At 43.8% G+C, this 27,700-nt stretch overlaps 2 protein-coding genes across 2 annotated transcripts in view; both read left to right on the forward strand.

Moving 5' to 3' along the window:
• Positions 1 to 5,834, forward strand: part of CASQ1 (calsequestrin 1) — a 49,142-nt gene extending 43,308 nt beyond the window's left edge. The window contains exons 9-11 of the mRNA XM_069951041.1: positions 804 to 904; positions 1,408 to 1,482; positions 4,695 to 5,834. Of these exons, the coding sequence (XP_069807142.1) occupies positions 804 to 904; positions 1,408 to 1,482; positions 4,695 to 4,952 (434 nt within the window). The 3' untranslated portion in view covers positions 4,953 to 5,834. The remainder of the gene's footprint in view (positions 1 to 803; positions 905 to 1,407; positions 1,483 to 4,694) is intronic.
• Positions 5,835 to 22,490: 16,656 nt separating this feature from the next.
• PEA15 (proliferation and apoptosis adaptor protein 15) overlaps positions 22,491 to 27,700 on the forward strand; it is a 44,882-nt gene continuing 39,672 nt past the window's right edge. Inside the window, exon 1 of the mRNA XM_069949234.1 lies at positions 22,491 to 22,737. The gene's annotated coding sequence lies outside the window, so the exon portion shown is untranslated. The remainder of the gene's footprint in view (positions 22,738 to 27,700) is intronic.

Consider the following 27,700-nt stretch of genomic DNA (forward strand, 5'->3'; position numbering starts at 1 on the left):
ACACCTAGAAAAGATTACACCCAATGATACTATACTGCATTTAAAGGGGAACTATCAGCAGGTTAGATTAATCTAACTTGCTGATAGCCCGCTATAGTGCGCAGGACACTGAGGAAAAAGATATGTGTCTTACCTTCCTCCTCTGTGCCGGTCCTGTGCTGTTAGTTTGGGTAATCTTCGGCCGGTAGCACTGCTAGGAACACTGCTACTCCCCCACAGCGTTATCCGGCCCTCCTGCACCATTGATTGTCCTTAGAAGGAGCGGGCCAATGACGTGGCAGTGCTCCTAACAGTGCACCGGATTGAAGATTACTCCGACAAACAGCACGGGATCAGCGCCAAGGAGTAACGTAACACACATACCTTCCTCCTCATCGTCCCAGGTGCTCTAAGGGGCTATCAGCAAATTAGATTTGTCTAACCTGCTGATAGTTCCCCTTTAATAAGACACTAGAGGTGCCAACAAAGTTGTCTAATAGCAACAAGTAGGCCAAAAATCTGATTGAGAATGGGATTGCCTCAACAAGCCCAACCTTTAGCTTCCAGTTGTGTGTAAGGCCACCTTAACGGTAGAAGAAAATCTACAACTTGTAAATTAAACTATAAAACTTCCTCATCAAGATATTTATTTTTGAAATTTCTGAGAATTTCCAGTTTTGACTTCACAAATGCCTTAAGGAACCTCATGGTTCTCCTTTCTGGGAATCTTTGACACCACTATCTTTTACTATTTGTGAAGGAGAACCTAAAATAACTAAAGTCCTGTAACTATGGTAAGGTCTTGTCCATAATCTGTATTTCAGATGGTTATGAGTTCCTGGAAATCATCAAGGAGGTTGCAGAAGACAACACAGATAACCCAGACCTCAGCATTATCTGGATCGACCCTGAGGACTTCCCATTGGTAAGATATCCCTGTTATTTGTCTATAGGAAATAACTACTTGATGGACAGAGATGTCTTACCTGTTTAGAATTTTAAATTTTCCCTGTCAAATAAGAAACATGGAAAATTTCAAATTTCAAATTCAATTTCATTTCTGAAATTTTACTGACATTGAAAAATAAGTTTACTGTAGAATTTGTGGTTCCCACTGGCACTGTACTGGGAAGGCGACAGTATGTTTCTTAAGCAGGCCATAATCTCACTGCCTGGCTCACAAGGACTTGGAACTGACTATATAACAATGGCTGTGTTTTAGTTGAATAGCACGCAGTACAAGATGGTTGCACGCTTGGAATAGCTGAACGGCGTGTCCTTGGCGTTCTTGGCACTTTCAGTGTATCTTCAGAATGTGGGAACACTGACTGGGTGCGGGAATAGTACAGAGATGAGAATTAGAAGCGACGTGTGGAGAATTGTATCTGTGTGCACCATTTATTCAATTCCTTCCTTTTGTTTTGTTAGCTGATCCCCTACTGGGAGGAGAAGTTTGGCATTGACCTGTCTCGTCCTCATATCGGTGTGGTGAATGTGACAGATGTAAGTAAACTCAAGATACAACAGCTACTTCTATAATATATATTATGTGTACTTTATGCGGAGATGTCCAAAATATAGAGAGACTACAAGGGCTTAGGGCCTACACCCCCTAGTGGACCTAGAAGACTCCCTGAGCAGGATGTGTCGTCCAATTAGGCCATCAAAATCACGAGGGTAACACTGGTGGCCATAGTGTAACTACCATATGCCGCATACCTGGTGTTCTCTATCCACACAGGCTATCCACACAATGTGATGATGTCATCACATCCACTTACAAGGAATTTTAGACAGTCCGACAGTCCAGACCACAGGCTAGAAGAGATCCATGAGTTGCACTAATGAATTCCTTTAAAAGGTTGCTATCAAGCCCCCCGGTTCAATCTATGCTCCTATCTCTAAGAAATTTTGGAATCTCTTGGAAAAAGAGGTGGTCAGACACGTGTATAGATCTGATCTTTCAATAATCAAATAATGTAAATCAGCTCACCAGACCTTGTTTTGATGGTGTATATGGCTCTCCTTTTTTCCGAGCACGAGAGACTTTTATTGCGGGCCGTATCCCGTTCAGTCCAATGCGAAAAAGAAAAACTTTTGTCTCCAGCTCTTCAGTAAAAATCCAAAGTTTTATTTTAAGGCATCGTAAAAGGTACAAACAATTTTAAAAACACGCCGACGCGTTGCGAGGAATACACCTCTTAATCATGGCAAAGATAAGCATAGACTAAACTTGCAGGGTATAAATACATGTCCTTTGCAACTAAGCTAACGCCTCCACCCGGAACCGCCCTCTAGTAAATACAACACCTGGGTGGAAGAAACACACACACATATGTGAACAGAATGGGGACACACACACATATGTGAACAGAATGTTACCCCTCCCCATTCTGTTCACATATGTGTGTGTGTTTCTTCCACCCAGGTGTTGTATTTACTAAAGGGCGGTTCCGGGTGGAGGCGTTAGCTTAGTTGCAAAGGACATGTATTTATACCCTGCAAGTTTAGTCTATGCTTATCTTTGCCATGATTAAGAGGTGTATTCCTCGCAACGCGTCGGCGTGTTTTTAAAATTGTTTGTACCTTTTACGATGCCTTAAAATAAAACTTTGGATTTTTACTGAAGAGCTGGAGACAAAAGTTTTTCTTTTTCGCATAGATCTGATCTGTCCACTGAACTTCTGGCTTGACTGACTCTGTAACTCCAATAGATCTTAGTGGAAAGATCAACGGGCATGCACGCCATCTTTCTTATATGTGATTGTCATAGAGAATCAGGGTGGTCTGGGTCCAAGAGTTGGTATAGGGAGCCCACTACACTTTTGTCCATCAATTTTAATCAAGTCCTAGTGTAAATGTTTGACTGGATTCTTCTACTTGCCGGCAGGAATATATCAGCCTGTTTAAAAAGCCCAGTGATCAGAAATCTCTTTTTTATCGGCCGATCGCATCCTTTGTGTGGATGTTTAAATCATTGCTAGTCCCCTACATATCTTCTCTTATAAACAAAAATGTGTCGGTGACTATGATGAAGATGATAGGTGGTATGAATGATCCAGCAATCGTTCATGAGGCCGGGCCACACAATTGATTGAGCCTTGTAAAGTCTCTACAAATAATCACCGATTTTGCTGATCGGTACTCACTTTGGCCACGTTCACATTCTACATGAACACCAGCCGTTGTTTGACACGGCCAGTGTTGGCCGTGTCAAATAATGGTCAATGTCTCAAATGTTCCCCCGGCCAATACTGGGATGAACATCACTTTAAAGTACGAGCGTCATACTTTACATTGTAAATAGACTTGTCAATTCTTTTGTGCCGCTGCGGAGAAACACGTCCATAGTGTTTACAGAGTGTATACACCATGGCTGTGATTCCATACAGTGTAATGTAATTGTAGACTGTCATTAAACAACACAAAACCCAAAAATGAAAAATAATACAATAAATACCACCAGGGATGAAACACCATACTAATATATGATCAGATGTGGACTCTCTCAGATCTTCTATCTATCAGGCCAACCCTCTATTCCTTTGCCTTATGGCTGTCTTCCAACTCTTCATTATAACACTTACTTAACAGTATGAGACCTTGAAGTGCATAGACCTTTCTGGTTAACATCTCTCACAAGTTCTGGGACCTGCACCGCTTCATCCTTAAATTCTTGTATCTAATGAACTAGCTCATCCACGATTCACTGCTGTTCATTGTGCTGCCTAGTCACGTGTTCTTTTTCAACAACCAGTCCCCCCACCCTCTAAGTCCCATCTTTCCTTTCAAGTCGGCCATCAGTAACGTCTCTGTCTCGTTTGGCCTACAGCTTCCTGTATGTATAAATGCACCTCTTAAAGCTTTTATTCCACCTGCCATCATGACTTCCATCTTCACCGTCTATTATCCCGATCTCACATCGTGTCCTTTTTGAGGAACATAATTACTGCTTTCTGCAGCTGCCTCCCGTAATGTTGTGAGTGACAGTGTTGCACGCTGAGGTCTGCTCATAATCTTCACATGACACAGCTGTGCTATTTAACAATCTGGCAGTGGTCGGCGAAGGTATCCGAGTCTAATCTGAAGATGTTATAGTATCAAGATGCATAAAAGTTCATTGCCGTAACCCTTGTCTACCCAAAAACCCGTTGATTTCCTTCCTAACTGATCACAGATGAGGGAATGACTCATCAACAGCCATGATCAACAAAGTTCTCAGGCCTCATTGTGCCAGCAATGCCAACTGAATGTGGGGTCTGATCCCTACTAGAGATGAGTGAATTTCGAGGACGCTCGGTTTCGTCCGAACCTGAGATTGCAGCATTTCATTACCGGTGGCTGAAGAAGTTGAATGTAGCCCTAAGACTCCCGGTAAGCCACCGGTAATTAAATGCCAGACACTGAGGTTCGGAGTAACCCGAACATCCTCCAGGTTTGCTCATCTTTAAAACGTACATTTTTCTACAAGGTCTCCGATATAAAAAATTATTTTGTCCAAGGTTCTCGATAGCTTCTCATGCACCTCATGACCTTATTGTCCTACCAGATATTATGCCAACTGCACTGAATCAAAAGTGGTTCACCAGTTTAGAAAACCGAGTTTCATATTTACTGAGTTCAGATATTGGTTGAATATGGTAGTAACTATAGTTTTTGATTGATGTTGGACCTTCTTGAGATGAACCAAGAACTTAAAAAAATTTCTCCCACAGGCCGATAGTGTTTGGATGGACATGGATGATGAAGAAGACCTGCCTTCCGTAGATGAACTGGAAGACTGGATTGAAGATGTTCTGGATGGAGATATCAATACTGAAGATGACGACGATGATGATGACGACGACGATGATGATGACGATGATGATGATGATGATGACGATGACGATGATGATGATGACGATGATGATGATGATGATGATGACGATGATGATGATGATGATGACGATGATGATGATGATGACGATGACTAAACAGTCATCGATTAAGTCGTTAGCATCTAACTAGATTATACGTACGTTATTCACACGTCGGAAAGATCTAACTTTAGTAACAACATATTTTTATATGAATTCTTGGAAGCCAAATAAGCTTTACATTGATAACATCTACTTCAAATCACTCAAATCCGCAACAAACATGGCTGACCCAGTCCTGTGGGCAAAGGGCATCTCTCAAGATCACTTCTATAATCAGGGCCACCCAAAAATGTAAATTTCATGACCATATGATGACTATGTCCCTCACTCATGGATAGCCACCTGAAGTATAAATAGCCCCATTGTAAGGGGATCTCATCAAAAGGACAGACTCAATTTTTATTATGTCACTGCCAAACTGTGGGCATAGCTGTGCCCTGGAATGGTCCTCTTTAGTGCCAGTCAAGGGGTGAAGTTCTCCAACTCCCTTAAAACGTGTCATGTCTGAAGAGAATATGTTTGTGTGATGATTCTTGGTTAAAAGAGTTTATAAAGAGAGTGTCTGAATTCAAAGACTGTTTTCCAATCCCCTGACTGGCACTTTGAGGGTGGACCGGCTGCACAATCGTACCCACTAGTTTAGTGCTCTTAGGCCGCCTATAAGTTGAAGTCTGTTCTATTGATTAACCCTTATCTCAATGTGATGTCATCCTCCTATGTTATACTGCTACCCCTGTCCATGGTATGGATACAAATTTGGATAATTTGCAAAACAAAATGTTGTTTCCTCTGGATATTTGATGTTTATATTGAAAAGAATCCAGTCTATAAATGTATTCATCACTGTCAAGGTCTTAAAAGTTCTGTACTGTGACTTCTGTGGAAACAAATCAATTCCCACTATTTGGAAAAAAGAAAAACAATAACACCCAAAAATGTGTATGCGTCTTTCTTGGGTATTGGGAGTTGCGTTGGTGGTGAAGAAGCTACATACGGGTGTGGAAGTGCCATTGGCCTACTGGGCAGAACAACAGACCATCATTATTCTATTCCTACTATACCGAGTGACGTCATCAGTGGGTGTCACCTGTTTTGTAGTAGACCCAGGCAAAGATGTTCCTTCAAGCTACAACTCGGTCTGTTATTGTGTTTTCTACTCACTTGGCATTAGATACCAATACGTACTCGTATGAGTTGCGTAGGACTAAGATAGTAGAATCATTGGATTCCATGCCAACACAGATGCCATGGTAATGACTAACAGAAGCGAGTAGATTTTCTCATATTTGGTATTATACTACGTGAAGATGATTACTAGTGGAAAGATGTGATATGATATCAGACATCAAGCCCTTACAATCAGGGGCGTAGCTAGGATTTATGGGGCCCCATAGCAAAAAACTGTACGCTCCCCCCCCCCGCCCCCCACTGCCAAACACAGACAATGACGCACATATATACACACAGAGGCACCATTAACATATATACAGATACCCCACTGACATACACACATATACACGCTGTAATGTGATTACACTAGTGCTAATGTATACACCATGAGTAGACTGTACACAGGGAAATCATCTCAGTTTAATAAGAAATACTCAACCAGAAAATGCAGCAGATATTAATGGTGGGTTCTTTTATTAGAGCCCAACATTAATAGAAGCTGCTGCAGAACATCTTTGGGAGCAAATCTGTCAATCACTTGAGACACTACTGACATACACAAACACACACATATACTCCAGTGTTACAGACACTGCTGACATACACACACACACATATACACCAGTGTTACAGACTATATATAGCCACAGATACATACACATACTAGCATATACATATATACCCATAGATACATATGTACACTCACTGACACACATACACAGCACTTACAGCTCACAGGCTTCCCCCTTCCTCCTCCTGTAGTCCTGCTGATCTTCACATAGAAGTATTCAGGACCTTTGAGTCATGTGATCATAAGGTCCTTCATCCCTCTCCTTCTGTGCCATGCAGGACCTGGCAGGTCCTGCTCCTCTGTTCCTCTCCTTTTGATGTTCAGCCTGCTCACCCGGCACTACAGTGAGGGGGCTGAACAGTGCAGTGGCGGGTCCCTCTTCCTCTCTGGACCCCTGGGAGAGGGGGGTACAGTGGTTGGCTGTCAGTGGCATACAGTACCTACTATTAAGGCAGAGCAGGCTTCCTCGGGCCCCCTTCCTGCAGGGGCCCCATAGAAGTCGCCTTCCCTGCCTTCATGGTAGCTACTCCACTGCTTACAATGATCTAGTCTACAGGAGTGCTCAAACCTACCGCTTATACTGTGGGTAAAGTACTCTTAAAACCTAAGAGATCTAGATTGGGTTATACCAACAGAGGCTCCTCCTGTCCATTATAAGGGATTGGAATGTTCCTCAAAGGGGTCTTCCAGGCAAAATAGACTGATAAGCTAGACCCCTGCCAATGAGCTGTTTATACAGTGAATGGGTTCAGAGCAGTTAACTCTGTTCACTGTGTAGTGGCCGGGCCTGGTTACTGCACCTCATCTGCCATTCACTTGAATGGAAGCTGAGCCAAAGTCGTGCATTGCCACTGCTACACAGTAAACTAAGCCAACTGCTTTGAGCCTCGTTCACAGTGTAGTCAGAACTTCTTCAATAACTGACTGATGACCCATTCTGTAGATAGCTCATCAGCCAGTTTTGCCCAGAAGACTCCTTTAATACTGTTCCCTAATACAGTTTGCAGGGCCGCAACTATAGTAGGAGCAAAGGTCAAAGCTATGCACGGACCCTAGTATATGATGGGACTCCTCTTTCATACACAATTACACAATTTCTATACGGGACACATGAAAATAGACGGGATCCTCGTACAGGTTTTGACTTTTACGATAGATTCCATAATTTGACAACTAAAGGTCACTACACGCTAGTGGTGGCAACTGGTAAGGGAAAAGACATTACATAATGGCCAAGGTTAAGAGCTACAGCACAACTAGAGCAAAATAAAATTCAGTGTAGCCACGCCTCTAAATAGTACTGAGCCCAACCCCTGCTTAAATTACTGAGCCCCACCCATGCTTATATCATCCCACATGCCACAGCCCTTCTACTATTTCATGGAGATGATGGTCAGTAAAGCTCTGGCACACATATATATATATATATATATATATATATATATATATATATATATATATATATATATTGTTTATCCATTGTTTGAGTAACAAAGAATAAATGATCTATTGTTCTAAAGAAGAAAATAGAGAATAGAATAAATTATCCATTGTTTGAATAAAAAAGAAAATAGTAAATTTCCCACAATGCACTGCTCGCAGAGGGGTTAACCCAGACTGCAGTGTATCTGTAAACAACAAGGGGAATAATTATATATAATATCTACTCCTGAGTCTGGTGCTTATGCTATAATTATATGTCTTCCCTCGGCTTCGGTTGGGGATCTGCACGGCTTATGATTCAGGCTTTGTGCAGCAAAAAAAATGATACCTGACTGAGTGACAGGTGCCACGTACAAAAACGTCCCTGTCAACGACTGATGTGCAAATGTGGTCCAATCTATCATCTATCGCTAGCTCCATCACATTGCTCCAACTATTTCATGATTGCAAAGTCTCTCGGAAAGAATCAAGAAGAGTTAGGAAAGGTTGTCATGGACTAGGGTGATAGAACCTGAACGACCTGGCTCGGTTCATCTCAGGCCGCCATCACGGCTTTGTAGTTGCTTGGTAACCATGCAGACAGGAAATCACAATACTTTGGGGTTTGACAGACGAGCATGTCTACTGATGAAGGGAGTACTGTCTATGTTTATGGAAACGGGACACCCAGAGGAGGAAGCAAGTCTCGTCAAACAATAATACTGATGAGTGGTAGGAAAGACAATCCACACAAGCTACTTAATTACCAAAGGAATGGAAACTCGTGTCTGTCCGGAAAGGCTTTCATCTGTGTGAGGAGACATGTCCGTGGACAGATCTGTACACTATGGTGGTAACCAGAAGAGGGATTAACATGGGAAATCAAACAGGCAAGTCTGCATCTCTCACAAGATTATGCACAAAGCCTGAGCCCCAAATTTACAAACAATTTTCTGGCTGGTGGAGCCTTCAAATTTATTTGACAATATGAGGGTTTCCATCGCCCGACCCAAACTTTAGTGGACTGCAGTACGGACTTGGTCGGCTTCACATACTCTTGTAGATGCCGACCGGACAAGATGGCCAGAGTCACAGTGTTGATTACAACTAGAAGAATTAGTAAAGTCCTCTCGATAATGAGCAAGGAGAAGGTGATGTGAAGGTGACCATACACAACACATTAAAAGAGGTTGATGGTTTAACGTCCATAGAACAATCATCTGACAAAACCTTGTTTAGTCAATTCAGCCGTAAACGTTTGAGTCCATATCAGTCATTTAAACTGGCCATACTTGATCAATGATATTGGACAAAGGATGGTCAATCTTGCTGAGAACGTCCTTCCCCAAATGATCGTCTAGAATTAAAAATCTTTCATCCAAGGGTTCTTTTACATGTCCGACAGTACCGATCAGCGAGATCAGTGCTTGTTTGCAGTGCCTTTACATGGCATGACTAATTGTATATATCAATGCTGTCAGTTTCAAGATCACAAGCAGTGTATACTTACCATCCGCGTTGCTTATGATACGACATCCCGCTCTACCGACTCTTCCATCCTGTATTTTCAGGCTGCCAACCCCCAACTCCTCCGGTTGTCAATCTTTCTGGAGGAGGCCGCAACCTGACTATACAACCAGAGAGCTGGAGAGCAGGATGTCGGATCACAAGCAGCGCAGAAGGTAAGTATGCATTTACCTAAAATTATTGTTTATTCTTAACTTCTGATCATTCTGGTTAAACCCATCCTCCTTTATTAACTTTAGTGTGTATGGGCACCTTTATGGGGGCTGTATTTTTTAAATAAATTTTTTGGTTATAAGATCTTTATCCCTTTCTTTTCAACACATGATAAAATATGAGCTGAATGGCCTGGTATATTGGGAGTTAACCGCAAGGACTATAATCACGGTAGATTAAAGCTGCAGGAACAGCTGAGGATTCTATAGATTAGAGAAATGCCGTCCATTAACGTTTATAAATAAAACAGAATCAGAAGCCAGAAGAGACTCGCTGAGCACGGTAGACTGTCTGGTAGATCAATGGGATGTGTATTACGAGCCAATGACCTGACATTGCCAGGAGCTAATGAACTGAGAGACGCAGATTCTTTGCTTAGCTTGAAGCCGGTGATTTCGCAGCATCTGGTTGCAGATTGCCATCAGGTGTAACCTCTTGGGTCACATGACCATGAAAAACTCATGTGTCCGAAAAAAGTGATGATCACTCTATACGTCCAATGTGACATCACTGTTGGGTTGGGATCATTGGCTTATTTAATTTCTCCGAGGCTTTCTTGTTAAGGTGCAATCACGTCCATAGAGGTAATGGATGTCACCCGATAAATCTCACAATTTCCATCCATGCCACAGATTATACATTGAAATCTTTCAGTTATTTTCTGAGCATTTCATAGCATACAGTTAGTATTGAAGATGGCCTTCAAGTTTTTTCACACCTATGATAGATCAGTGGTCATTGTCCTTCTGAAATATGAATTGACCTTACATAAAATTTTACCAAAATTTTCTAATGCTCGATGAAGCTCAGGAGTTTATAGGATACAAGGGCGTGATCAGAGACTGGTATTGGGTTTTCATTCTTCCCAGACTCCTACATTCATTATATAAGTACCATGCGGATATTGGTTTAAAAAACGATGAGGCACAAAGTTACGATGTTGAAGGGTTATAAGTTAATGGGAAACAATTGCTCATTCAAGGTATATTGTAGGGTTGGCCCAACGTCAGCTATCAGCAATGACTTCTTCCTATGTCCACAGTGAACATTTTTTCTCGTCTCTTATCCGCAGTCTAGGCTACCTACACGTGGCAGGCTCCTTCAATTAGAAACCTCATTGATCCCACTCAGTGCAGGTTTTTAAGTTCCACCTATGTTTGTTGCTGGGAGAATTATAGCCCAGGCATAAATCTGTCTGACTTCCCACTTTGTGACTCTACCTGGCCAATCACGGGATGTCCCCCGCAGAGACCACACCGCGGGAGCTCAGAATGTACATTTGATGTTACCGCTGCTCATGTTGTGTGAGACACATTTGCAATGACAGTCAGTATTTCAGTATATAAATAGTACTTCCTTCCTGAGCACAGCCCAGCTGTGCTGAATCCTATATGAGGTGCCTAGTGTGACAGTTCATGATGAGCTGCTGAGAAACATGAAAATCCCTCCATCCAGAAGACCACGAGATGAGAGCTTATTAACTGAGCAATGGGTGACGGTAACCACTGTCTCTGCACTGATATAACTGACGACTCATACATATACAGTATGTAAATAAGGCATCTATATACTGTATAACATACAAGGTTCAGACAGTCCACAGGTTCCTCCAAAAAATTCACATCACAGTCTTGAGGACGATTCACAGACAACTAAGTAAAAGTTTTATAGTAGTTATATTCTTGTATATAGGAGCAGTATTATAGTAGTTATATTCCTGTATATAGGAGCAGTATTATAGTAGTTATATTCTTGTATATAGGAGCAGTATTATGGTAGTTATATTCTTGTATATAGGAGCAGTATTATAGTAGTTATGCGGTTCAGGGAAGAAACAGAGTGCTGCACCTCACACCTATGGCTGATACTGGTGCCCCTAGGCTAAATAAAAAACACATCAGAATTTTGTGTATGAATTGATCAAGCCATACTGCCCCATGTACCTCGTGCCGGTATCTGATACACATGGGTCCCTACACTAAGTCCACACCGTGCCAGTCAGTGGCCACCAACCCCGCAGGCGTGCACAGCCAGGGAACGGGGGCCATGGGACGGCCCTGCGACCCCCATGCCACAGGACCAGACCCAAAAACACCACACCAGAACCCGGCCAGCACCGCCGGCGGAGAAGGTCGCCCCCAAGCAGCACAAGTCTGGATAAGATATTACACTCACCATAGCTGCAGCAAACAGAATGGGAAAAAACAGGAGGGATTAAAACCATGTGCACTCAGGTGTCTCCTGCTAATTGCGGTCATGTGGGTCTCACCAGGAGGAGTGCAAAACACGGAGAAAAGAGAGAAACAAAATGCGGTTCAGGGAAGAAACAGAGTGCTGCACCTCACACCTATGGCTGATACTAGTGCCGCTAGGCTAAATAAAAAACACATCAGAATTTTGTGTATGAATTGATCAAGCCATACTGCCCCATGTACCTCGTGCCGGTATCTGATACACATGGGTCCCTACACTAAGTCCACACCGTGCCAGTCAGTGGCCACCAACCCCGCAGGCGTGCACAGCCAGGGAACGGGGGCCATGGGACGGCCCTGCGACCCCCATGCCACAGGACCAGACCCAAAAACACCACACCAGAACCCGGCCAGCACCGCTGGCGGAGAAGGTCGCCCCCAAGCAGCACAAGTCTGGATAAGGTATTACACTCACCATAGCTGCAGCAAACAGAATGGGAAAAAACAGGAGGGATTAAAACCATGTGCACTCAGGTGTCTCCTGCTAATTGCGGTCATGTGGGTCTCACCAGGAGGAGTGCAAAACACGGAGAAAAGAGAGAAACAAAATGCGGTTCAGGGAAGAAACAGAGTGCTGCACCTCACACCTATGGCTGATACTAGTGCCCCTAGGCTAAATAAAAAACACATCAGAATTTTGTGTATGAATTGATCAAGCCATACTGCCCCATGTACCTCGTGCCGGTATCTGATACACATGGGTCCCTACACTAAGTCCACACCGTGCCAGTCAGTGGCCACCAACCCCGCAGGCGTGCACAGCCAGGGAACGGGGGCCATGGGACGGCCCTGCGACCCCCATGCCACAGGACCAGACCCAAAAACACCACACCAGAACCCGGCCAGCACCGCCGGCGGAGAAGGTCGCCCCCAAGCAGCACAAGTCTGGATAAGATATTACACTCACCATAGCTGCAGCAAACAGAATGGGAAAAAACAGGAGGGATTAAAACCATGTGCACTCAGGTGTCTCCTGCTAATTGCGGTCATGTGGGTCTCACCAGGAGGAGTGCAAAACACGGAGAAAAGAGAGAAACAAAATGCGGTTCAGGGAAGAAACAGAGTGCTGCACCTCACACCTAGCGGCACTAGTATCAGCCATAGGTGTGAGGTGCAGCACTCTGTTTCTTCCCTGAACCACATTTTGTTTCTCTCTTTTCTCCGTGTTTTGCACTCCTCCTGGTGAGACCCACATGACCGCAATTAGCAGGAGACACCTGAGTGCACATGGTTTTAATCCCTCCTCTTTTTTCCCATTCTGTTTGCTGCAGCTATGGTGAGTGTAATTCCTTATCCAGACTTGTGCTGCTTGGGGGCGACCTTCTCCGCCGGCGGTGCTGGCCGGGTTCTGGTGTGGTGTTTTTGGGTCTGGTCCTGTGGCATGGGGGTCGCAGGGCCGTCCCATGGCCCCCGTTCCCTGACTGTGCACGCCTGCGGGGTTGGTGGCCACTGACTGGCACGGTGTGGACTTAGTGTAGGGACCCATGTGTATCAGATACCGGCACGAGGTACATGGGGCAGTATGGCTTGATCAATTCATACACAAAATTCTGATGTGTTTTTTATTTAGCCTAGCGGCACTAGTATCAGCCATAGGTGTGAGGTGCAGCACTCTGTTTCTTCCCTGAACCACATTTTGTTTCTCTCTTTTCTCCGTGTTTTGCACTCCTCCTGGTGAGACCCACATGACCGCAATTAGCAGGAGACACCTGAGTGCACATGGTTTTAATCCCTCCTCTTTTTTCCCATTCTGTTTGCTGCAGCTATGGTGAGTGTAATTCCTTATCCAGACTTGTGCTGCTTGGGGGCGACCTTCTCCGCCGGCGGTGCTGGCCGGGTTCTGGTGTGGTGTTTTTGGGTCTGGTCCTGTGGCATGGGGGTCGCAGGGCCGTCCCATGGCCCCCGTTCCCTGACTGTGCACGCCTGCGGGGTTGGTGGCCACTGACTGGCACGGTGTGGACTTAGTGTAGGGACCCCTGTGTATCAGATACCGGCACGAGGTACATGGGGCAGTATGGCTTGATCAATTCATACACAAAATTCTGATGTGTTTTTTATTTAGCCTAGCGGCACTAGTATCAGCCATAGGTGTGAGGTGCAGCACTCTGTTTCTTCCCTGAACCACATTTTGTTTCTCTCTTTTCTCCGTGTTTTGCACTCCTCCTGGTGAGACCCACATGACCGCAATTAGCAGGAGACACCTGAGTGCACATGGTTTTAATCCCTCCTCTTTTTTCCCATTCTGTTTGCTGCAGCTATGGTGAGTGTAATTCCTTATCCAGACTTGTGCTGCTTGGGGGCGACCTTCTCCGCCGGCGGTGCTGGCCGGGTTCTGGTGTGGTGTTTTTGGGTCTGGTCCTGTGGCATGGGGGTCGCAGGGCCGTCCCATGGCCCCCGTTCCCTGACTGTGCACGCCTGCGGGGTTGGTGGCCACTGACTGGCACGGTGTGGACTTAGTGTAGGGACCCATGTGTATCAGATACCGGCACGAGGTACATGGGGCAGTATGGCTTGATCAATTCATACACAAAATTCTGATGTGTTTTTTATTTAGCCTAGCGGCACTAGTATCAGCCATAGGTGTGAGGTGCAGCACTCTGTTTCTTCCCTGAACCACATTATAGTAGTTATATTCTTGTATATAGGAGCAGTATTATAGTAGTTATATTCTTGTATATAGGGGGCAGTATTATATTAGTTATATTCTTGGATATAGGAGCAGTATTATAGTAGTTATATTCCTGTATATAGGAGCAGTATTATAGTAGTTATATTCTTGTATATAGGAGCAGTATTACAGTAGTTATATTCTTGTATATAGGAGCAGTATTATAGTAGTTATATTCTTGTATATAGGGAGCAGTATTATAGTAGTTATATTCTTGTATATAGGAGCAGTATTATAGTAGTTATATTCTTGTATATAGGGGGCAGTATTATAGTAGTGATATTCTTGTATATAGGAGCAGTATTATAGTAGTTATATTCTTGTATAGAGGAGGCAGTATTATAGTAGTTATATTCTTGTATATAGGAGCAGTATTATAGTAGTTATAGTGTTGTATATAGGAGGCAGTATTACAGTAGTTATAGTGTTGTATATAGGAGCAGTATTATAGTAGTTATATTCCTGTATATAGGAGCAGTATTATAGTAGATATATAGCTGTATATAGGAGCAGTATTATAGTAGTTATATTGCTGTATATAGGAGCAGTATTATAGTAGTTATATTTTTGCACATACGGAGCAGTATTATAGTAGTTATATTCTTGTATATAGGAGCAGTGTTATAGTAGTTAGATTCCTGTATATAGGAGCAGTATTATAGTAGTTATAGTGTTGTATATAGGAGGCAGTATTATAGTTATATTCATGTTAATTGATAAGCTTTAGCAGAACATAGGAGAGAATAGCATAGACATTGAATGCAGGCCATCTAGCAGTGAAAGAGTTAATAGGTGCCGTATAATGAGTGTTTGGGGACAGGAGAAATCTCATTAGGTCCTAGTAAGGATACATCAGTAGCGGTAAGCTGCGGATAAACAAGCAAAGAAATTAGGGAATGTATTCTCTTTGCTATAATTTACCTGTACTTGTTGCTTAAGAACATAAGCACTTAAATAGGGCAGCATTCTATTATCTTAATTTGCAGGAACAAGCAAACAAGCAATTTAAGAAAGATCTTGAGGGGTGAGGGGATTCAGGAGGCGGATTAAGGTTTGTAAGAGAGAACACATACTTTTATTATGTCAGGTATTGAATTAATCCTAATAAAAGGGAGCTAGATGGCACAATAACGGCCATTATCGTGTGCCATTTATATTAATGGTGTCCTCTTATATGGCCCCCTTAGGAAACAAGACCTTGGTTAAGCTGTTAATTCTGTACCCATTATATGGTAACTATACCATAACAGCAGAGGATTCAATGAGAATTTGTGTAAATGAAAATGAGGCGTCTCCTGTATATTTCTTACTTTTGCAATTACAGCAGTGATATTACAGAGACTCCTGACATTTACACAGAAGAGATGAAATCACCTTGAGTCAGGCAAAAGCTGAGTCACAGTGATAAGAAAGGATGGACATGAAGGACCCTACAGTATGGGGGACGGACATGGGTCTCAGTCTTGGTCCTAGCTAAAAACTACACAGATTGGCGTGTTGGCATGTCTGCATAATTACCAATCATAATCATCTGCATAATTACCAATCAGGTCCTCGAGACCCCCCCTGAACTGCACAGAATTAGGCTATGGTCACACTACGTAAGTTCCACAGAAATCACGGGCGTTGTTACAACGGTCGTGATTTCTGCAGTACTTATGTAGTGCTGCAGGCTGAGGGAATCCCAGCTGGAGTGTATACACATAGTATACACTCCGGCCGGGGATCCCTAGCGGTGCTGCAAGAAGCTGACATGTCGGTTTTCTGCGTCCGCTACTCACTGAATAGCAGCGGCAGAAAACCCTGTCAGTCCACACAATGGAGCATGCGGCTCCGGGCGCACGCTCTATTGTGTGCAGTGGGGAATTCTGATGAGGGCGTGCATGGATGCGTCCCGCGCCAGAACTCAGCGTCGCTAAAGATCATGCATGTAGTACCGGCCGGGATGATCTTTTCTGAGACTGGCCGCTCTGTGACCCGGCCGGGTCACGGAAAGGCTGGTCTCTTACCAATTGAGAGCATAACCAAAACCCGAAATATCCCACCATAATAAACCCTACCCCCTTTATGTCCCAGTTCTGGGCTAAAGTTGAAAAGGACTTTGCTGCAGCAAGAACAAGCCCCAAGGTGCCATCTCACCACCCTGCACCCTGCACCCAAATATAATGAAAAAGTATTTATTTGGACCTGATGAAGTAAGGGCTCAGTCTTCCTAAACACGTTGGACATGTTTATCTATATAATAATGTTTAGTTGGCACTAGCTGGACTATATTGGCACTAGTTGGACTATAGTGTTGACATGTATATGTCCACCCTGCTCTTCTAGGGACAGAAGGGCAGTTTGCCCCATTATCGGCTTAGCTTTCTCTTGTTTGTGAATATTGCAGAGCCCTGAAGAGATTTATACCATCCATGCGAATGAGAAACGGGACGAGTGTGACTTAGGGCAAGAAGATTCAGACAATTATCGCTCTGTGTAATAGAGATAACACTCATCAGCTGCCATAGCAGGGTCTACAGCCCTGTACTCTGACCCAGGAAGTCTCCCTCACCTTCCAAATCATAGCAGATCCACCAGGCACTTACACTCAGCTATACACACTGCTGCTATAATGTGCCTGTACTTACACTAAGCTATACACACTGCTGCTATAATGTGCCTGCACTTACACTCAGCTATACACACTGCTGCTATAATGTGCCTGTACTTACATCCAGACACTCACACTGCTGTAAAGAAAAGTCACTGTCCTCCTGCACAGCTCTGTGATTCTCACTTCCCGATTGGTCCATGCTAAACACACACACCCTCCCCCATTGATGCCATGTGACCACACAGACCTCTGACAGCAGCCCTGCTTCTCTATTCTAACCTGTTGTACAACACTACTGCATTATGGGGATCTGCAGCTCCATCCTGTATCTACAAACTGCTGCTGTATTTTCAGGTTTTTTCCCTTACTATACATTATACGCCACATGCTGATTGTTATACTGTACAGTAACTTATAATATTACATATTCAGCTGCTGCTGTGTTATCAGGGTTATGCAGTTACTATACATTATATGCCACATGCTGATTGTTATACTGTACAGTAACTTATAATATTACATATTCAGCTGTTTCTCATTGTTTGTTTCATCTGTTCTACATGTTATTCAGAATAAAAAAAAATCATTGCTTTTGGGGTGTGGAGCCTCCCATAGAATGTCATTATGACAGGGAGGCTGGCGGTAATCCATGGCAGAGAATTCCGCCATGAGCACGGAGCTTTAGGGTTTGTTCTGGAAGCATGTTTCCACCTTTCAGTCCTCACAGACTCTTTGGAAAATGAAAGGTGGAATCTGATTGGTTGCTAGGGGGAACTGAGCCAGTTTCACTTTACACCATGTTTGAAAAATCTCCCCCATAGGGCCCTTTTCCACAGGAACGATAATCGGCCGAATCGGCCCAATTCGGCCGATTATCGCTCGGTGGAATAGAGAGAACGATCAGCCGATGATCGGGTCATCGGCTGATAGTTCATTTAGGGCCAGACCTAAAATCATCGTTCCCCCACCGCGCATCGCTACGGTGGAATAGCGGTGCGCGGCGGGCGACCGACGATTTGAGAAGTGCAGCATACATTACCTGTCAGGTCTTCTCCTCCGCTCTGTCTTCCTCCCCGGGTCCCGCACACTCTGGCTTCAGAATGGGCTGTCAGCTGACGGAGCGCTCAGCCAATCACAGGCTGGGGCCGCTGCGGCCTGTGATTGGCTGAGTGCGGCCTGTCAGCTGACAGGCCATTCTGAAGCTAGAGCGTGCGGGACCCGGGGAGGAAGACAGAGCGGAGGAGAAGACCTGACAGGTAATGTATGCTGCAAGGGCTGCAAGGACATCGGTAACGATGTCCCTGCAGCCCTCGCTTAACGATCATCGGGCTGTGGAATAGGCCCAGTAAACGAGCGGCGATCTAGCAGATCGGCGCTCGTTTACATCGTTGATCGGGCCCTGCTCGGCCCGTGGAATAGGACCCATAGTGTATACATACACTAGAACCTTTTATACAAGGCTCATGCAAGACTCCGCCCCTTAGACTTCTTGAAAGCAGGAAATGACATGGGCCCACTACCGTGTTTCCCCAAAAATAAAACAGTGCCTTATATTATTTTTTGCTCAAAAACAGGCACTATGGGGGAGATTTATCAAACTGGTGTAAAGTAGATCTGGCTTAGTTGCCCCTAGCAACCAATCAGATTCCACCTTTCATTCATCACAGACTCTTTGAAAAATTAAAGGTGGAATCTGATTGGTTGCTAGGGGCAACTGAGACAATTCTGCTTTACACCAGTTTGATAAATCTCCCCCTATGTTTTATTTTGGGGGGATGTCGGCCACTGATAATGCTGTAGGTTGCGTAGGGGGTGATGAGACTTCCCTGTGACAGGGTGACATCAATGACTGTCTACGTGACAGCTGAACTTCAGGGATGGAAGGTCGGCATAGCATTCTAGAACCCCAACCTGGGACGCAAAGAGAGCCTGCCCACCCTTAATGTCTCTGTGGTAATGCTAACAGTCCCCATACCATGTCAGTCACCATAGAAGGACCACATTTACACATAGGGTGATCCTTATTTCAGCCCGCTTGTATGAAGGTATCTCAGCGTGCCTGGTGTTGGATACATCCTCTTCGGATATGTATCTAAAGGCACCACAGATGAGGCAGAAGGCTCCAGCTCCCTGTACATTGAAAGCTGAGTCACATCCCATCATACGTCTGTCCTCATCATCATCATCTCTCCTTGACAAAAATAGATTCCATGCCCTGGATCTTTCAGAGCTCCCAAGGCTGGCAGGTGACACGGCGAGGAGGCCATTCACCTCCCAACGCCGCAGCCCCCTCAAATCTATCATTGCCCCCTCATTATTATTCATCCCGTCATTGTCATCTGCATATTTAATGAAGTCACATTAATAGACTGATGAGAGGAGGAAGTCAGTGCGGATTCCCTGCCTGTAGGTGGCGCCAACACGATGACTTGCCGCATTACTAACAGTGGAGCTGAGCCATCAAATAACTTTATGTGAAGTCTTACACATCCTCCTGGCGCTCTGAGATCTGAAATGTCACTTACTCTTAAGCACCTTCTGACAGCTGAGCGGACTCATCAGCAGCAGGGTGAAATACGTCGGAAGGCAATATATAAGCACAAAACCTAATGCCCTCCATAGTCATAAAGAGTTAGGGTCCTATTCCACCGGACGAGCAGGACCCAATCAACAACGTAAACGAGCGCCGATCTGCTAGATCGCCGCTCGTTTACTGGGCCTATTTCACGACCCCGATGATCGTGAAATAAGGGCTGCAGGGACATCGTTACTGATGTCCTTACAGCCCTTGCTTCATACATTACCTGTCCAGGCGCAGGTCTTCTTCTCCCGATCCTGCGAGCCGCAGCAGCTTCGGAGCGGGGCTGTCTGAACTGACAGACCGCTCAGCCAATCACTGCGTTTCCGGCCAGTGATTGGCTTAGCGGTCTGTCAGTTCAGACAGCCCCGCTCCGAAGCTGCTGCTGCTGCCGCGCGGGAGCGGGAGAAGAAGACCTGCGCCCGGACAGGTAATGTATGGTTCTGCTAAAATCATCGGTCGCCGCCGCGCACCGCTATTCAACCGTAGCGAAGCGCTGGTGGCGAACGACGATTTTAGGTGTGAACCTAAATGAACGATCAGCCGATGACACGATCATCAGCTGATCGTTCTCTCTATTCCACGGAGCGAAAATCGGCCAAATGGGGCCGATTCGGCTGATTATCGCTCCTGTGGAATAGGCCCCTTACGCTAAGTAATAAAGCATCAATGGGGGCATGCCTCAAACAGAGATGATACCACTAATACATTTAAAGGAGATGTCCATTTTGGGCAACACCTTTTCATTTGAAGTCAGTGGGAGCCCTGTCCGTCCTGGCACCCTTTATCGTTTACATTGTCACAACGAGAATCAGCGGGTCCCCATAAACTTAGATGATCATCTGATCCCACAAAATTGATTTGGAAGACTTCTGACTAAAGCGTATTGAGACCTTAAATGGATTGTGCACCTAAAAAAATGTTCTTTCAAATCAGCTGGTGCCAGAAAGTGCCAAAGATTTGTAATTTACTTGATTTAAAAAATCTCAAGCCTTCCAGTACTTATCAGCGGCTGTATGTTCTGCAGGAAGTGGTGTATTCAATCCAGTCTGGAGAGTAGAAGAGGTTTTCTATGGGGATTTACTGGTAAAGTTAGGTGGCAGCGGAGAGCACTGTGTCAGACTGGAAAGAATACACCCCTTCCTGCAGGACATATAGCAGCTGATAAGTACTGGAAGATTTGAGATTTTTTTAATAGAAGTAAATTACTAATTTCTGGCACTTTCTGGCACCAGTTGATTTAAAAGAAAAACATTTTTTGGTGAACAACCCCTTTAAGAACTGGAAGGTGAAGGCAACTCCCAATTGATTGAGCCAATCTACTCAACACTATGTTGGAATCTGAAACATCATTTTAACCCGTACCTTACCAAGTATATGGAATCCATGAGTCCCAATATATCATGCTTGTAATCAGCCAGGACCATTAAGGTGGCCATATACCTTTGATAACTGTAAGGGCCCTATTACATGGCCCGATATTGAGGTGGAAGGGAGCGTCGACCTGTGCGGTCAGTGCTCGCTTCCTCCTCATTCTCTGCTCATTGTAGGGGGGGCCGCAGGTAGCTGCAGGAGCGGGCGGGGGGGGGGGGGGGGGGGGGCTGTCCTGACGATTTTTAGATCATCCAGGTAGTCCATTGAAGATAGCGGTGGTCTGCTGCTGCTGCTGGGTACTATTCCACAAAGCGATTTTTCGAAATCAATGATTAACGATCTCAAACGACCGCTATGTCGAACGACCTGAAATCGTTCACCCAATTACACGGAACGACGATTGTTATTGTGGTTGTTCTGTTGTCGCTACTGCGAACGACCAAACAACGTCTTATTCCATGAGAATGATTTGCAAACAATCGACCATAAAAATTTCTGTCAAACGACCAACGATTTCTCGTTGAGCGTTTAATCGTTATCTGCTATTACACTAAACAATTATCCTTCAAATCCAAACGATTTTTTGAACGATAATCGCCCCATGTAATACCATCCTTACGGCCAGCAGATCGTCACTACCGTTATCAGGACTTTAGAACACGCTGAAAGCCTATGATCAGTCAGCTGACATCATGGATGCCGATTGATCGTTGCCTTTTAACAGGTGCTATTACACCTAACGATTATCATCCGGAACGGCCCGTAAATGGCGACCAAGAATCACTTGGTGTAATAGGAGCCTAAAACTATAGAAATGACAGGTCCTACCTATTGGCCACAGATCAGCTAGTTAGTGTAATTGCAACTCGCAAATTAAGTAGATTAAATCACAAGTCTATGACTATACAAGTCTATGAATATACACGATACTATATTACTAGGCACTTCACCGCTCAGCATCATACTAATGCATAATACGAGCCTGAGCAGCAATGTAAAATACAGGATATTAACCCAGCGTGAACCTTCTCTCCAGCAATTAAGTAGATCCTACCCTCCCCATGTAAAAGTGCCGACTTCCCCTGCCTGTATACAATGGGTGTGTAGTCAATAATAGGAATACATCTGTAGCTTTCTCTCTCTCTCCCTCTTTTCCTCGCTCTCACACACACAGATCCACACGCACAATGTGACATCACTCAGTACAAAGGGTGGAGTGAGTGAGACCACATTGAAATCAGTTCTGTCTGTAGGGGAAGGGAATTTCTTTGCAGGCAGCAGCAGCAGCAGGAGGATCTATCAGCTCAGCCACATCCACCCTGGCTGGCATCAAATACAGAGGATAGGAGCAGAGCTACCCATTGTCTCGTAAAGTACAGAGAGGACCTGCTCCTGGTCTGGGCTGGAGAAGTTATCATCAACCTGAGATACCAGAACACCACTCTATCGGCTCGACAACAAGGAGACGGTAAGGAGAATGGACTTTTTGTGGATTGTTGGATGGAGGTTTGAGCAAGGGTTACTATACAGAAACCAGGGCAAGGGATGGCGGCACGAAAGGGGTGTGTTGGGAGTGGCACAGGGATAGCTATAGCATGAGCCGGCACTGATGTCTCTGTTTCCCATACTAAGAATTGCCATATCTTCAATATGACGCTACAATATCTAAAGAAGAACTTTAAGTAATGGAGTTAGGTCTCCTCGTGTGTGCATTCACTTAGTCAACTTTGCCTCGGAGACGCCTCCGAGCCTTCTGTGAAAGAGTTGACAAGCCTTAGAAATTTGGGGCTGGTCCACACCATCCCGGGCGTGGATGGTAATGGAACTCATGTGAAATCTCAGAGATGAGGGAAGTTTTGAGGGTGTCTGGTGGACTTTGCTGATCAATGAGTAAGGGTTAAAGGTGGATGTTACTTTAATTGTCATCCGAGTTAAGTCTGATGTCTATATATTGGTGATGTTTCTGTCAGGTGTGATGGTGATGTATATCGATCACACCGATATATAGATGACGTTTCTGTTGAGTCTGATACTGATATATAGATGACGTTTCGATTAAGTCTTATTTAGATATATCGACTACGTTTTTATTGAATCTTATACTGATATATATGACATTTCTATTCCGATAGCAATATATATAAATGACATTTCAATTACATCTTATACCGATATATCAATGACGTTTCTATTGAATCTTATACCGATATATCGATGACGTTTCTATTGAATCTTATACTGATACATAGATGACATTTTCATTAACTCTTATACCGATATATAGATGGCGTTTGTTGAGTCTAATACTGATCTATAGATGACGTTTCAATAAATCTTATACTGATATATAGATGATGTTTGTTGTGTCTGATACCGATATATAGATGACGTTTCTGTTGAGCCTAACGGTAATAATGTTTCCCTATAACTTATTGAATTCAGGAAGGACTCATGCCTATTTATTATAAAGGAGTTGAATAAGTTGCCATCTAACACTCTTCCGCCCATTTCCTCCCTGCCTCAATATTGGACCTCGTAGTCTCTCCCGCTCCATAGTTGGGTGTCCTGAGAAATCAACACACACGTCAGATTGGGAAGTTTGGGCGTGGGATAGGGAGAGACAGCAAAGAGGAGGCTGACAAGCCCACTTCCTAGTGTCTGTATCAGCCAGAGAACATGCAATGCAATGGACTCTCTGGTGTATTTAAGCATGCTCGGTCTGATCTAGCAGAGTCACGCTCGTACACAAGAGGGCTGATCATTCCGTGCAACGTCAAATAAATTACCCGGCAACCCGATGGATGTAAAATGCGTTACTCATAAATATTAGACAGGGTAATGGCACGCAGCAGGCATGATCCAGCTGTAAAATATGCACTGCACAAAATATATTTAAAGAGAAAGCCGCCTGGTACCCGGCCATATAGTCTGGCACATGCCCCTAGACCAGCGTGATTGAGGGTCCAAACCTTTACCACCTCCACCGGCTACAAGTGTCTTCACTTGACTCCCTGTAGTGACTACAGACTCCAGCGACACATGACAACTTATGATAGAGTAGTCTATAGTTTATGTTATACAAGAGGAAGTCATGGAGGGAAAGGGTTAAGCATCCCACCACACGAGGGCCGACATGTGACAATAAGCGGGACATTGATTTAGGAAGCTGAGCCTAAACTAGTTCTGTCACTAGGGATTCTGCTATTTCCTGTTTGCTTGAATAAGAACACTTCCGATGAGGACGTCCATGGGGGCCGTAGCGTTGAGACAGCAGTTGGCAGGAGAGTAATAATACCGTCCATCTCAAGACTATGAACTACATGCAACACAATAGTGTCGGGATTATGGTGACGGGAGGGGCAACCTAAAAGATGGAAGCTAGAGTGCCCCATTAACAGTGCCAGCCAAAGTGCCTTTATAAGTAGTGCCAGTCAGAATGCAATGCACAGTGCCACATCAGTGCCAAAGTGCCCCCTGCAAAGTCAGATTTCCCCATAAGCAGTGCCAGAGTCCCTCATAAACAGTGTCAGCCACATTGCCTCTGTTACTAATGCAAAAGTACCCCCGTAAACATTGCCATTCAGAATTCCCCATAATCAATGCAAACAGTGCCAGCCATACTGGGCCTATTTTCCGTGCCTTAGTGCCACCTTAGAGTGCCCCATAAACAGTGCCATGACAGCATGTCTATTACCAGTGTCAACCTGCTAGTATAAGCAATGTTGTTTGGCATTTTACATAAGCAGTGATAGACAAAGTCCCCATGAACAGTGCCGGCCGCAGTGCCTCCACCAATAGTGACAATGTGCCCTATAAACAGTGCCAGAACAGTGTGTCTATTACCAGTGTCAACCTGCTAGTATAAGGAACTCAGTAACGCTATCACAGGAGAAATGAGGTATTACAACATTTTCTATATTGTGCAAAGTTTAATGACATTTTTAGGTCTTATTCACACATTCTGCAAAGTTGTCCGTAGTTGCCAATCCGCAATCACGATTCAACTTAGTGCACAGAGAGTATATTGTGTGTCACAGAATACAGCAGTATATTGTGTGTTACAGAATACAGCAGTATATTGTGTGTCATAGAATACAGCAGTATATTGTGTCACAGAATACAGCAGTATATTGTGTCACAGAATACAGCAGTATATTGTGTGTCACAGAATACAGCAGTATATTGTGTTACAGAATACAGCAGTATATTGTGTGTCACAGAATACAGCAGTATATTGTGTCACAGAATACGGCAGTATATTTTGTGTCACAGAATACAGCAGTATATTGTGTGTCACAGAATATAGCAGTATATTGTGTTACAGAATACAGCAGTATATTGTGTCACAGAATACGGCAGTATATTTTGTGTCACAGAATACAGCAGTATATTGTGTGTCACAGAATACAGCAGTATATTGTGTGACAGAATACGGCAGTATATTTTGTGTCACAGAATACAGCAGTATAGCCTTAGGCTATGTTCCCACACAGTATTTTTGCTTAGTATTTTAGTAAGTATTTTGCAACCAAAACCAGGAGTGGAATCAATACACAGAAAGGCCATGTTCCCACACTGTTGAAATTGAGTGGATGGCTGTCATTTAATGGCAAATAATTACCGTTATTCTCAAACATTTTTTTTGAAAATGGCGGCCATCCACTCAATTTCAACAGTATGTTAACAAAGCCTTGTAGTGTCTTCTTTGTAGTAGTAATAGTAGTGTCTTCTGTGTAGTATATAGTAGTGTCTTCTGTGTAGTATATAGTAGTGTCTTCTGTGTAGTAGTATAGTAGTGTCTTCTGTGTAGTATATAGTAACGTATACTGTGTAGTAGTGTAGTAGCGTATACTGTGTATTAGTAGTATAGTAGTGTCTTCTTTGTAGTAGTAATAGTAGTGTCTTCTGTGTAGTATATAGTAGTGTCTTCTGTGTAGTATATAGTAGTGTCTTCTGTGTAGTATATAGTAGTGTCTTCTGTGTAGTAGTATAGTAGTGTCTTCTGTGTAGTAGTAATAGTGGTGTCTTTTGTGTAGTATATAGTAGTGTCTTCTGTGTAGTATATAGTAACGTATACTGTGTAGTAGTGTAGTAGCGTATACTGTGTATTAGTAGTATAGTAGTGTCTTCTTTGTAGTAGTAATAGTAGTGTCTTCTGTGTAATATAGAGTAGTGTCTTCTGTGTAGTATATAGTAGTGTCTTCTGTGTAGTATATAGTAGTGTCTTCTGTGTAGTAGTATAGTAGTGTCTTCTGTGTAGTAGTAATAGTGGTGTCTTCTGTGTAGTATATAGTAACGTATACTGTGTAGTAGCGTATACTGTGTATTAGTAGTATAGTAGTGTCTTCTGTGTAGTATATAGTAGTGTCTTCTGTGTAGTATATAGTATTGTCTTCTGTGTAGTAGTATAGTTGTGTCTTCTGTGTAGTATATAGTAACGTATACTGTGTAGTAGTGTAGTAGCGTATACTGTGTATTAGTAGTATATACTCATTATCACAGAATGACATTTTGTGTATTCGGTCACAATTAGAAAGAATTACAGTATTTTATCCTGTATCACAAAATTATTGGTAAATTTTGTTTCACAGAATTCTAGTAGCCAGTTCTCTGAGTTATTGTAGTGTATTCTGTGTCACAAAAGTTTTAACCTTCATTATGTGCACCATTTTTCTGTAATTTTCAGCTTCATCCATATGCTAATGAGGTGGTTTGGGGACTATTGCCCTCAGTACACCAATCTGTCATGGCCAGCCCACCCCTTCTGGTGCTCCTCGCTCTGTGTCAGTGAAAATAGACATTAAGGGGGAGATTTATCAAACATGGTGTAAAGTGAAAATGGCTCAGTTGCCCCTAGCAACCAATCAGATTCCACCTTTCATTTTTCAAAGAGTCTGTGAGGAATGAAAGATGGAATCTGATTGGTTGCTAGTGGCGACTGAGCCAGTTTCACTTTACACCATGTTTGATAAATCTCCCCCTATGAGTCCAACGCATCATGTGACACAGCGCCGTTTTTGTTTAGTTAATTGGTCAGGGTATGAACACTCAGACCTGAACTGATCAAAACGATTGAAAAAACGGCAGTGACACTTTAAACTACAAACTACAAGAAAATGGCAGAGAGGATAAAGGTAAAAAAAACTTTACTTCATCCTCATTGCCTCCAGTGCTATAGGGACATATCAGCAGGTTAGGAAGCATATTTCCCTTTAAGGGTCTGTTCACACGTACAGATTCACTGCGTAAAACTCGCACAGAACTCGCATTAAACTCACATGAAAGTAGCTGCGGTTTTTGTGGTGTTGAACTTGCCTGTGAAAATCATGTGAAAATCAAACTTGATCAGGAGTACGAACTTACCTCTCCCAATGCTGCAGTGAGCAGCGTGACCAGCCTCGGGTTCCCCACAGGGCTCCGGGATCTCCGGC

The sequence above is a fragment of the Dendropsophus ebraccatus genome, chromosome 13, assembly GCF_027789765.1.
Source record: "Dendropsophus ebraccatus isolate aDenEbr1 chromosome 13, aDenEbr1.pat, whole genome shotgun sequence".
Classification (NCBI taxonomy): domain Eukaryota; kingdom Metazoa; phylum Chordata; class Amphibia; order Anura; family Hylidae; genus Dendropsophus; species Dendropsophus ebraccatus.